Below are 13,320 nucleotides of genomic sequence, written 5' to 3'. Positions count from 1 at the left end.
TTTAAACATATTTCAATTCAGGGTGTATGTAACAACAAAATGTGGAATAAGTCAAGGGCTATAAATCCTTTCTGAAGGCACTGTATTACCCCCATCATTTTAGAATGAATGAAACAGAGCTCCTCTAGACATTTAGTATAGTTGATTTTAAAATGTAAGAAAACTCTCTCAAATATAATTGACATTTTATAGTAAACCAGTTATATTTTCATAACGGTAAAGAAAATGCTTTTATCATGAACCTGTAGCTAGGCTTTCCATAATGCGCAATTTACAGCGCGCCAAAAATAACCGGGACATCTTTCCCATAATATCCTTCCGCACAACTGAATGATATAAGAACATATCACTGTTGGCCCTGGGATAGATTTCTATAATTATAATATTTATAGCTATTCATGTGGTCATTGATATGAATACAGCATGACATAATTGGGGATTAGAAATGTATAATCACTACTTTTTATGATGAACTATGTTGTCTTGCGCCAGGATACTGCGTGCTGTCACTTGTCTTCCAGTGACGTTTGTGGCGCCAGAAATCAAGGGTTTTGGTTGGGGAGGGTTGTGTGTTAGTACGCGCCATATATTACCTAGGAATGTTATTAATTCGTTTCAGTTTTGATACAATTAAGTAGTCCCATATTTATGCTTTAGTATTTACAAAAATCGGTCTAAAGTTAGGATGGTGATGCTACGCAGCAGCGGCGTGGGCGCGGAACCAGCAACTCGGAAGAGGAACCGGGTTGACTTGGATACAAGCTCCGAGTTTCTATCGCTGGAGAGCGCATCGCAGACAAAGTCGAGTCGGCTGAAGAGGGGCCTGGATGACAGCTCCAGTAACACTGAAAACACGCGAAATGTGAGGCCCTTTTAGATAGTTGACATTATAAAATGTCACTGTAAACTCGGCTGTTGTTAGCTATATGACAGCTGTTAGCTAACCAGCTAACTAGCTAGCCCGACATTGATGTTGTTTATGTGCCTAGTTAACCGCATTCTATGCTAATGTTATAAATGAGTTGGCCTGTTAGCTCCTGTCTCTAGTTTACATACCCTATGGGGTATCGCCCATAGATGTATATATTGTGGAGTTGAGGTAACTCAGCTAGTTAGCTAGCCCCTTTTAGATGGCTAGTAAGTACCACTGACTAACAATAACTTTAATGATTCTTTCTGAATGTGGACAGCTATGTTGCCTGCTAGCTAACTTCTATAGCTAGCCAGCTGTAAGTTAGCTTACTACACTTAAAGTGACTGGATTCCTATGTGAATGCAGCTGATGTTTTAGTGTTTTCCTAACATAGGGCCACTCGATGGTGAAGGAGGAGGATAGCCCTCCGAAACGAGGATCCCTGAGGACCAGGGGACAGACCGTCAAACACGAGGTGTCCTTGGCTAAAATAAATGGCCAAACCAAGTCCCCTGAGAAAGAGGAGGAAACTGGCGAACACAGCACAAGGTAACTACTTATGTTTTATGCAGATAACTGGTATTCATTGTATGTAAAATCAGCTTCTACTCCTCTCAGTATAGTCGTTGAGATGCATGACCACAGAAACATGTTTACAAACCTAAGGTGTCATCACAACCCTCAATGTTTATGTTCTCATTTTGTTGATCTCTGCAGGAAATCCCCAAGACTGCAGGGCGATGGAAAAGTCTCCGCGTCATCCAGGGATAAGCAATCTGAAGCTGGTAACTAGATCATTTCTACATCACATTTTGAATGAATCAATGCCACCTCCAACAGTACAGCGAGAAGGAGACACCATTGGTTTCATTTATGTCAGCTACAATGTTTATCATCAAGTTAATGATAAATAAATAAATCTTCTTCCAGATGAAGTTGAGGAAGAAGAGGCCTCTACTCTGAAGACCCAGTTTGTTCTGCGTCACAGGGAGGAGGACAGCTCTGTGAGACGCAGCTCCAGGATCACCAGATACAAGCGCAACTCCAGGAACCAGTCTGTCCTCTATAACCGCCTCATCACCAAGTAAGAACATCTCCATCAGCAGGCATCGTACATCAGGGGTGGCCAACCCTCCTAGCTACCCATCTACCACAGGGGTTTTCCCTCCAGCCCTAATCTAGCACCGGGGCAGGAGGAATCATGCCCCAGTAACTCTCGTGGAGGAGGGTTGGGTCACCACTGTTGTACATGTTCTTGTCAGTCTGGTTTGCATGTTTATAACAGCGAAGTTGATAACAGCTAGCGGTAACGGTGAAATGAAACAGTCCCTGTTTTTGTTTTTTTCCCATTCTATTCGTAAAGCACAGCTGAGGCAGTGCTGCAGAAGATGGATGATATGCAGAAGATGCGTCGCCGGTTAAGAAGCAGGGATACTACAGAGGAGGTCAACATTATTCATGCTACAGGTTCACAGCTTTATAATAGATTTAGTTCAATATCACCATGATGTCCCCCCCAATAATGTTATTTTTCCCCTTTTTAAAAAATTATTTTTAGGACCTTGTAATCTACGCTGGGGCCAAGAGGAAAAGGACCTCTGAAAGAACCGAGGAAGGAAGTGAAGACCCTCAAGAGAATAAAAATGGAGTGACCTCCAGTGAAGAGGAGAATGATGAGGAAGAGGGAGGCAAAAATAATCAGGCAGATGACGACGACGACGACGATGACGACGACCGTAATGAAGATGATGATGAGGAGGAGGACGATGATGATGACCATGATGAAGATGACAACCAGAAACGTTATGACTTCAGGCAGAGGAAAGCTGCCGTTCGCTACCAGGCACCACGGGAGGGTTAGATATTTTCTGTTGAAACTATTTGTATCTTTTATTTCACTGAAGTCTGTATACTTCTAGCCATCAGCACCGGTGCATGGACTCTACATTTATTGTCACGCTTTAGTAGTAGTTGTTATTCCCATAACCTGTCCTTCTACTCGTTTCTCATGGTTGACCTTTTATTTCCCACAGAGCCCAAGACAAAGGCCATCTTCTTCAAGACTTCAAGACACTTGTCCCCATCCAGGCGGAGGTATAGGTTCAGCTCTACTGGTCCGAGAAGCCCTTACAACATAAGGAGAGGCAACAGGTCTGTAGACTAAAGAACCTAGTACCTACTACCTTCCATGTCAAACTAAACTTGATAGGTCAAACATTCTTTCCTAACTATTACAACAAATCACAATTCATTCCTAAGTTCTACTTCCTTGTGCTTCTGATTTCTGGCATCCACAGGAGTGTGTCTGATAGGTAAGTCATTGTCAGTGTTTCAGATGTGTGGTGACATCAGGGTTTCCGTAATGGCTGGTTTCTTGGTCATTGATTTGTGTGCATTATGTTGTCTGTATTAGTCAGTGACGTTACTGACCTCTTAACCTCTGGCTCTGCCATACTCCTTTATTTACTGTGTAGAAGAAGACATGCCATCCACAGTAGTGACTCAACCTCCTCGTCGTCCTCCTCTTCCTCCTCCTCCTCTGACGATGATAAGTTCCAGAGGAGGAGGAGGAAGAGCAGGAACAGATCGGTGAATAGATGTCTTCCCATGAATCTGCTGAAGGAGGATGTCCTGGGAATCCACAAGGACAGGATGAAGATTGGAGCCAGTCTAGCTGACGTTGACCCCATGCAGATAGACCAGACAGTAAGTCTAGCTGACGTTGACCCCATGCAGATAGACCAGACGGTAAGTCTAGCTGACGTTGACCCCCATGCAGGTAGACCAGACGGTAAGTCTAGCTGACGTTGACCCCCATGCAGGTAGACCAGACGGTAAGTCTAGCTGACGTTGACCCCATGCAGGTAGACCAGACAGTAAGTCTAGCTGACGCACCAGTCATATGTTAAGTCCGTGAGGGGGAATGAAAGAGGGAAAGGATAGATAACTGGGACAGCCCCGGACAACCATTGTCCAACATTGAAATGGTGTAACGTTGTTTTCTAGGTGCGTTTTGACAGCATTGGGGGACTGACCAGACACATCTCTGCCCTGAAAGAGATGGTGGTCTTCCCTCTGCTTTACCCAGAGGTGTTTGAGAGGTTCAAGATCCAACCACCAAGGTAGCGAGAAATACATGTTTAGAAAGTCATCCATACTGTTACGGTGAAATGATCTAGGATCTGTTGTTGCTCTTGATACTGTAGATTCTTACTGTGTGTGTGTGTAGGGGCTGTTTGTTCTACGGACCTCCTGGAACAGGGAAGACTCTAGTGGCCAGGGCGTTGGCTAACGAGTGCAGTCAGGGAGAGAGGAAGGTCTCTTTCTTCATGAGAAAGGGAGCAGACTGCCTCAGCAAGTGGGTGGGAGAGTCCGAACGGCAGCTACGTCTTCTCTTCGACCAGGTCATTACCTACCGTTATTCTCCATGGAAGTTGGCTTCTTGTTCTGAAATATATTGTGTTCCAGGATGTTGAAACCAAGATGAGTTGGGAGGAGGAAATACTAAAAAATATTTTTTATTTTATTTTTTACAAATCTTTTAGGCGTATCAGATGCGGCCATCGATTATATTCTTTGATGAGGTTGATGGGTTGGCTCCCGTCCGCTCAAGCAGACAGGACCAGATACACAGGTTAGACACTTTTGTTGATCACTGGAACAAATTGATTTGAATACAAACATTTATTGCTTCTCGTTTTTAGCTATTTGGTATCTTTTTGTTTAGTACGACTTGGTAAAGTGGGAATAATGTTCTGTATGTGTTTCCATCTTACAGTTCCATCGTGTCCACTCTCCTTGCCCTGATGGATGGGTTAGACAGCAGAGGAGAGGTCGTGGTGATCGGAGCGACTAACCGTCTGGATTCTATAGACCCAGCTCTCAGGCGACCTGGGCGCTTCGACCGAGAGTTCCTCTTTGGCCTGCCTGACAGAGAGGTGAGACGAGGGTCTTAGTGACCACGGCTGTAGTCATTAGTGCACGCCGTAGAAAACAGTTTTGCAACAAAAAAACAGATTTCTAGTAGACACATTCAGGTAGGTCCCTCTCTGTTTGGTTGAGTTTGCTTCCGTTTGGTTCCTAGTGAATAAACCACTGATGGATGTCATGTTTGTTCAAATCATATTATGTGTGTGCGCGCACACACACACACAGGACCTGTCAAAATAGTGGGCACCTACTCATTCAAGAGTTTTTCTTTATTTTTACTATTTTCTACTTTGTAGAATAATAGTGAAGTCATCAAACTATGACATAACACATTGAATCATGTAGTAACCAAAAAAAGTGTTAAAACAAATCAGAATATATTTTATATTTGAGATTCTTCAAAGTAGCCACCCTTTGCCTTGATGACAGCTTTGCACACTCTTGGCATTCTCTCAACCAGCTTCGTTAGGTAGTCACCTGGAACACATTTCAATTAACAGATGTGCCTTGTTAACTTAATTTGTGGAAGACCCAGAGTTAGACCCAGAGTTACCTATTCTGCTGAGGATTATAAATTCATTAGAGTTACCAGCCTCAAAAATCAGCAATTAACTGCACCTCAGATTGCAGCCCAAATAAATGCTTCACAGAGTTCAAGTAACAGACGCATCTCAACATCAGCTGTTCAGAGACTGCGTGAATCAGGCTTTCATGGTCGAATTGCTGCAAAGAAACCACTACTAGAGGACACCAATAAGAAGAGACTTGCTTGGGCCAAGAAACACAAGCAATGGACATTAGACTGGTGAAAATCTGTCCTTTGGTCTGATGAGTCCAAATTTGTGAGACGCAGAGAAAGTGAACGGATGATCTCCGCATTAGTGGTTCCCACCGTGAAGCATGGAGGAGGAGGTGTGGGGGTGCTTTGCTGGTGACACTGTCAGTGAATTATTTAGAATTCAAGGCACACTTAACCAGCATGTCTACCACAGCATTCTGCAGCGATTCGCCATCCCATCTGGTTTGGGCTTAGTGGGACTATCATTTTGTTTTTCAACAGGACAATGACTATTTGACCAAGAAGGAGAGTGATGTAGTGTTGCATCAGATGACCTGGCCTCCACAATCCCCCGACCTCAACCCAATTGAGATGGTTTGGAATGATTTGGACTGCAGAGTGAAGGAAAAGCAGCCAACTAGTGCTCAGCATATGTGGGAACTCTTTCAAGACTGTTGGAAAAGCATTCCAGGTGAAGCTGGTTGAGAGAATACCAAGCGTGTGCAAAAGCTGTCAAGGCAAAATGTGGCTACTGGCTACTAAGAATCTCAAGTATAAAATGTTTTGATTTAATAAAAATAATAAAAAAATGTTGTTACTACATGATTCCATATGTGTTATTTCATAGTTTGGATGTCTTCACTATTATTTTACAATGTAGAAAAATAAAAGCCCTTGAATGAGTAGCTGTCCAAGCTTTTGACTGGTCCTGTATGTATGATAAAAGATCACTTGTGTGAGACGTAAACCGGTAACATTGCTTTGTTCTACTAAGATTAGGGTATTTTGTTTTTGGAAACATTCATATTTGACATAAATGGTCATGTTTTTGTCCACTGCAGGCTCGGAAGGATATTCTGCAGATCCACACCAGACAGTGGACTCCCCAGCCATCAGCCTCGTTCCTGGAAGAACTGGCAGACAAGTGTGTTGGTATGTTTTCTTTTAATCCCTCCCAAACCAACCAATCGTTTTTAAAAGATGACCCATTCTTTCAAATGTCATTTTAAAATTCCAAGCTGTTAAATATTTCAATAGGCTCACTGAAAATGTTGTGTGTGGTGTGTGTGTGTGTGTATAATCAGAACATGTAGAGGATGCTCTCTTGCATTGTCAGACTGTTTCCCGACGTCCTCCTGCTCTGGTCTCCTAGGTTACTGCGGTGCTGACATGAAGGCGGTGTGTGCTGAGGCGGCTCTGTGTGCCCTGAGGAGACGCTACCCTCAGATCTACTCCTCGTCCCAGAAGCTGGTTTTAGATGTGGCATCTATCTCCATCGGCAGCAGGGACTTCCTGTCAGCCATGAGGAAGACGGTCCCAGCCTCCCAGAGAGCTGTGTCGTCCCCGGCCAAGGCTCTGACTCCTGTGGTCCAGCCACTGCTTGGTGCAGCCTTACAGACTGTACTGGGTGCAGTTAGCAGGCTGTTCCCACATGCAGAACAGGGGCTCAAGAGAGATAAGCGAGACAACGGTGAGTCAACTGGGACAAGATATTTTTTATTTTTTTGCCAAAGCTTTTGCTACAGTGTGCCCTAATAAACATGACCCAGGTTTGGTATGCCTGTTGTATAAGAATGGGTATGTTGTATTGTGTTCTTGAACGTCATACTTGGTTTATCGTGCTCTAAGATGTTTCGCCACTTGTCTTCAGGTGTCCTCCCAGCTGGTGTTTTAGATGCTGATCTCCTGCACAGTGAAGATGAGGACTCCTCTGTCTGCATCACCGGTCTCTCTCACAAGGCCAAGGCAGCTGGGGGCTTCCTGCATTTCAGCAGGCGAGTAACAGGTTGTCCAACGCACAGAAATACCTTATTCCAAATGTGTCTTTCTCCCACTCCTCCCTGAAGTGTGCACGGGACATCTTTTGAAATCTGTGTTGGGGACTGAAGTGTACACTTCATGAGAATGGGTACTGAGCTCCGGTCTTGTAAAGTATTTTATAGTCTTTTTCTCTCCCCTCTCCTCTGTTCTCCCAGGAGCGTGCTGAACCAGCCCACATCGTACCGTCCCAGGCTGCTGCTGGCAGGGCGTCCTGGGTCAGGTCAGAGCAGTCACCTGGCCCCTGCTGTGCTCCATGCCCTGGAGAAGTTCACAGTTTACACCCTGGACATGGCCGTGCTGTTCGGAGTCAGCACCACCTCTCCTGAGGAGGCCTGCGCTCAGGTACTGGATCACACCCTGTTTTCTGTATAGTGCACTATTGAGCCCTGTGCCATCGGCCATGACTGTCCATCTCTGGGTTCATCTTTAGTCTTTTCTTGAGTCCTTGATTCTTCACATATTTGGAGAAGGTCCTAGGAGAGAGGAGTCAAATAAAGACTTTTGAGATGAACCCAGAGATGGACAGTATTGATGAACCTAGAGATGGGCAGTATTGATGAACCTAGAGATGGACAGTATTGATGAACCTAGAGATGGACAGTATTGATGAACCTAGAGATGGACAGTATTGATGAACCTAGAGATGGGCAGTATGTGATGTCTTGTATGTTTGGACTCTTAGCTCTTCTGTGAGGAGGCATGCAGGTCCATATAAACACTGATCTGTAATGATGTGTTTCGTTGTGTTGTAGATGTTCTGTGAGGCCAAGAGGACGTCCCCCAGTATCCTTTATATCCCTCACATCCAGAGGTGGTGGGACACGGTGGGGTCTGCTCTCAGAGCTACCTTCCTCAGCTTGTTACAGGACATCCCCTCATTCTCACCCATCCTGCTGCTGGCCACCTGTAATGTCCCCCACAGCAGCCTCTTCCCTGAGGTAGGTACTGTAGACACACACCGCCCCACAGCAGTGTAACGGGATGTAGTGAACACACCGCCCCACAGCAGTCTAACAGGATGTAGTGAGCACACCGCCCCACAGCAGTCTAACAGGATGTAGTGAACACACCGCCCCACAGCAGTCTAACGGGATGTAGTGAACACACCGCCCCACAGCAGTCTAACAGGATGTAGTGAACACACCGCCCCACAGCAGTCTAACGGGATGTAGTGAACACACCGCCCCACAGCAGTCTAACAGGATGTAGTGAACACACCGCCCCACAGCAGTCTAACAGGATGTAGTGAACACACCGCCCCACAGCAGTCTAACAGGATGTAGTGAACACACCGCCCCACAGCAGTCTAACAGGATGTAGTGAACACACCGCCCCACAGCAGTCTAACAGGATGTAGTGAACACACTGCCCCACAGCAGTCTAACTGGATGTAGTGAATACACCGCCCCACAGCAGTCTAACAGGATGTAGTGAACACACCGCCCCACAGCAGTCTAACGGGATGTAGTGAACACACCGCCCCACAGCAGTCTAACAGGATGTAGTGAACACACCGCCCCACAGCAGTCTAACAGGATGTAGTGAACACACCGCCCCACAGCAGTTGGATGTAGTGAACACACCGCCCCACAGCAGTCTAACAGGATGTAGTGAACACACCGCCCCACAGCAGTCTAACAGGATGTAGTGAACACACCGCCCCACAGCAGTCTAACAGGATGTAGTGAACACACCGCCCCACAGCAGTCTAACGGGATGTAGTGAACACACCGCCCCACAGCAGTCTAACGGGATGTAGTGAACACACCGCCCCACAGCAGTCTAACGGGATGTAGTGAACACACCGCCCCACAGCAGTCTAACAGGATGTAGTGAACACACCGCCCCACAGCAGTCTAACAGGATGTAGTGAACACACCGCCCCACAGCAGTCTAACAGGATGTAGTGAACACACCGCCCCACAGCAGTCTAACAGGATGTAGTGAACACACCGCCCCACAGCAGTCTAACAGGATGTAGTGAACACACCGCCCCACAGCAGTCTAACAGGATGTAGTGAACACACTGCCCCACAGCAGTCTAACAGGATGTAGTGAACACACCGCCCCACAGCAGTCTAACAGGATGTAGTGAACACACCGCCCCTAACATCACCAACATGGCAGTGTATTTTGTCTGCTGTGTGTTATGTGAGTGTAGGATTTTGATGTTTTTTAAGGACTCTTTCTTGGAAGATTAGTCCAAACGAGGACTAAAAGAGATCCTAATAAAATCTAATCACCAAAGGGACACAAGCCCTAGAAAATGTGCACTCATTCCCTCCCCCTGTGGGAGAAGCTGGAGGGTTGGAATTTGGCTTCTGGGCAGGGGATCAGTCAGAATGATCTCGTTAATTCCCATTCAGCTGAATGTTATGTTCACTTGGTGAATCATCACCCCCCCATAGGTCCAGGACCTGTTCTGTGCTGAGTATGGAGAGGTGCTCCAGGTTCAGGTCCCAACCCCACAAGAGAGAAGGAACTTCTTTGACGATCTCATCGTAAACCAGGCTGCCAAAGCTCCTGCATCCCAGAAGAAAGCAGGTAAGACTGCATCATACTCTTGAGATATTCTAGTGGAATCCTGGATAATGGTCCAAAATGGTTAAACAAGCTCAACTTAAACTAGAACGTTCTCTGTACCAAAGCTGTCAGCACTCGCTCAGTCATGTGGTTGGTCACTAACCTTCCTGTTCTCCTCCCCAGTGCTTGCAGCCCTGGAGGTGCTTCCTGTTGCTCCCCCTCTTCCCCCAAGGATGCTGACAGAAAAGGAGCAGCAGCGATTGGAGGAGCAGGAGGAAGACACTCTCAGGGAGCTCCGCCTCTTCCTGCGTGATGTCACCAACCGCCTCTCTCAGGACAAACGCTTCAAGGCCTTTACCAAGCCTGTCGACCTGGAGGAGGTGAGACTGACCATCAATTGCTGTAGAAGTGTCTGCGTTCTAGAGGGGGGCGGGCTGCGTTCTAGAGGGGGGCGGGCTGCGTTCTAGAGGGGGGCGGGCTGCGTTCTAGAGGGGGGCGGGCTGCGTTCTGGGGGGGGGGGGGGGGGTCTGCATTCTAGAGGTGGGGGGGCCGCGCTCTGAGCCATGTATAAACATCAGATGAGGGTTAAATAAAGAGAAGAGGCCAGATGTTGTCTAAACATGGACATGGTAGAATCTCTATCACGTGGAGAATGGCTGACCTGTTGTTTTGATGGATCACGGTCTTGTCTAGGTACCTGACTATGCTACAGTTATAGAGCAGCCCATGGACCTGTCCACTGTCCTCTCTAACATCGACACTCACAAGTACGTGACTGTGAAGGAGTTTGTCCACGACGTGGATCTCATCTGGAAGAACTGTCTGGAATACAACCCTGACAAAGATCCTTCCGGTAGGAAATGGGCTATATCCAGAATGTTGTTGTATAACAGGATGTAGTGGGAGAATGTTTCCTTTATTTCATAAATTAATTTATTAATTCAACTAATCATTCATTACTTCATTCAGCCAACTATTAATTCATGAATCAATCCATTCATCATTTCATAATCATACTGATGACAAGTCTGTGTCCTGGATGTTTTCCAGATCGTCAGATCCGCCACAGAGCCTGTGCTCTGAAGGACACTGTTCAGGCCATCGTCAAAGACGAACTGGATGAAGACTTTGAGAAGATCTGCGAGGATATCAAGGAGTCCCGCAGCACAAGAGGTCAGGTGTTATTCTATTGGTGCAGAGTAGTTCCAGAAAGATGGTTCTAGAGTAGAAATGCATTTGATCTTTTAATTTGTTCAGGGACCAGTTGATCTGTTCTGCTGCTCTCCTGGATGGAGGAAAGAAGAGCGTTCCTGATAGATTTAAATATGAACTGCCTCTCTCTCTACTTCCAGGTTGCTCCACTTCAAGGTTCGCTCCATCCTACTATCACGTTCATCCCAAGACCAGAGCAGTGGATGCCAAGAGCACCGATGCAGCAGGCCCCTCTAAGGAGTCTACCGCTGCTGCTCCCTCAGCTGTGACCACGCCACGCCCTTCAGGTTAGCAAGCAACTCAACGTACAGACACACAATGCTACACAGGTTAGCATTTCACTACTCTGCAGACAGACTGTTGTTTCCACTAGCCCATAGAGAATGAGCTGCGGAGAGCTTTACAGATCTATCCTCTACAGATCTATCCTCTACTAACTGCTGGTAATGAGAGACGGGATGATAACACCGTGTCAGTTTCTCTCACCATGTTTACACTCATCATTCAGTCATTCATAAAGGTGGTTTTTGAATTGGCTTTGATTATCTGGTCATCTGCTTCTCAGCAGCTCAGAAGAAGAAGCGCAGGAAGAGCCGCTGGTGCAACGGCATCATCAGGAAAAGGTCCTCTCCTCACACTTCTAAAGACCACTCTGCTGTGGTGGAGTCTGGAGAGGAAGAGGAGGAGAGGAGAGGGGCAGAGAGTGAGGAGGAGGAGGGGGGTGATGCTGCAGCAGAGTCAGGCCTGGAGGAGCTGGAGATCACTGGGGCTGAGGAGACCCCCATGGAGCATGAGGAACCAGTCCAACAGGAGAACCAGGACAGACAGCCCATGGAGAAAGACACTAAGGACAGCCGGACCACGGAGGAGGCTAGCCAGGCTACAACGGAGGCTACCCAGCCCAGGGTGGAGGTAGCTGTGGAGGCTAGGGCTGGAGACCAGAGCAGTGAGGGCACCCAGGACCCTGTAGTGGTGGTTGGAGCCCAGAAAAACCACTTCTTACCAGAAGGGGGAGACAATGTATGTTATTTTGTTGTAAAATGGATGTTGCTTTTTGTATGGATGATTCTCCTGCTGAATTGATCTTATTTTTCTGTTTCAACTGTTTCCTCATTCACCCAGGGGCAGGCGTCCTCTACAGACAAAACTGAGCCTCCGAGAGTGGAAGTGGACGAAGAGAATACCACAGGTGTGCAGCCTCCCATCCCACAATGAACACCGACACCCACACACACACACACACACTCTGTTGTTTTTAAGTTAACTTTGTTGAATTGTACACTCACTCCTCCCCTCTGTCCTCTTGTCAGAAGTAGGAGTGAGGCGTGTGACGCGGGGCTTGAAGTACCAGGGGATGCAGCAGGTGATGGATGTTGACCAGGAGATACTGGACCAGAAGACACAGCCCCCTGTGGTTGATCACAACAAACTAAAGGTAACAGATTATCACTGCAGCTGGTCCAGGGTCAGGTCGTCGCCCGAGCCTCCTAATGGAGGTTGTTAAATGATTTGTAGTTAAGGCAACTAGCTAGTGGCAGTCTATTGGAATTGTCATGACAATGACAGCAATAGAGTTGGCAAGAGCACAAATGGATCTGGAATCGGACAGAGGCACCTTCTTCCTTTAGACCAAGATGAAGGATATAAGACCTCTGTGCTGAGCTGGTTTTCTGGTCCTTCATTTCAGGAGCTGCTTCAGAGAGCGGTGTCTAAGACTGAGGGATATGAGGTCTATCAACTGGAGAAGCTATACGCCTTGTTATGTCAGAGTATCTACAGACATCGCAAAGACTACGACAAGACTGCCCTGCTGAAGGTTTGTCATTCTAGACATTTCAGTTTGTATGAACTTGTGAAACATCTCATTGGGCAATTTTTGAGTTTCTCTATGTTTTCTAATGTTTTCTTATTCTCTTTCCAGGAAATGGAATATGAAATTGAAGATTTTTCATAATGAGTTTTATACAATAAAGATGTAGCTAGTCATGAATTGCACGTATTTCCCCGTTGTCTAAATGTATAAAGAACAAGTCTAGAACTATATTTTGATAGAAATATACAGATGTGTATTTCCTAACAACTTGTATACTGGTGCTTTTATTTAATTAAAGTGTTTTTTTTTTACAAGTATTTGTTCCTGTGT

At 46.3% G+C, this 13,320-nt stretch overlaps 1 protein-coding gene across 1 annotated transcript; it reads left to right on the top strand.

Annotated features, from left to right (window-relative positions):
* Window positions 1-564: 564 nt before the first annotated feature.
* On the top strand, window positions 565-13,265 carry LOC139396587 (ATPase family AAA domain-containing protein 2-like). Its single transcript, XM_071143537.1, has 28 exons — window positions 565-862; window positions 1,308-1,462; window positions 1,631-1,698; window positions 1,769-1,777; window positions 1,844-1,997; window positions 2,277-2,358; window positions 2,472-2,769; window positions 2,947-3,064; window positions 3,388-3,619; window positions 3,920-4,035; window positions 4,143-4,317; window positions 4,459-4,547; window positions 4,692-4,851; window positions 6,464-6,554; window positions 6,775-7,092; window positions 7,273-7,396; window positions 7,598-7,784; window positions 8,195-8,380; window positions 9,851-9,986; window positions 10,149-10,345; window positions 10,659-10,818; window positions 11,016-11,138; window positions 11,318-11,464; window positions 11,743-12,197; window positions 12,300-12,366; window positions 12,488-12,612; window positions 12,865-12,993; window positions 13,099-13,265. The coding sequence occupies exons 1-28, from the start codon at window positions 686-688 to the stop codon at window positions 13,129-13,131; spliced, it is 4,311 nt and encodes a 1,436-aa protein (XP_070999638.1). The 5' UTR covers window positions 565-685; the 3' UTR covers window positions 13,132-13,265.
* The last annotated feature ends 55 nt before the right edge of the window (window positions 13,266-13,320 follow it).

The sequence above is a fragment of the Oncorhynchus clarkii genome, unplaced genomic scaffold, assembly GCF_045791955.1.
Source record: "Oncorhynchus clarkii lewisi isolate Uvic-CL-2024 unplaced genomic scaffold, UVic_Ocla_1.0 unplaced_contig_9428_pilon_pilon, whole genome shotgun sequence".
NCBI classification, from domain to species: Eukaryota; Metazoa; Chordata; class Actinopteri; order Salmoniformes; family Salmonidae; genus Oncorhynchus; species Oncorhynchus clarkii.
This window is presented reverse-complemented; position numbering and strand designations above follow the sequence as displayed.

Bases quoted from the DNA above. Each gene is read 5' to 3' on its own strand.
- LOC139396587 (XM_071143537.1), top strand. From the start codon at position 686: ATGGTGATGCTACGCAGCAGCGGCGTGGGCGCGGAACCAGCAACTCGG. The intron at 3,065-3,387 runs GTCTGTAGACTA...TTTACTGTGTAG, and splicing joins AACATAAGGAGAGGCAACAG to AAGAAGACATGCCATCCACA. The intron at 7,397-7,597 runs GCGAGTAACAGG...CTGTTCTCCCAG, and splicing joins GGCTTCCTGCATTTCAGCAG to GAGCGTGCTGAACCAGCCCA.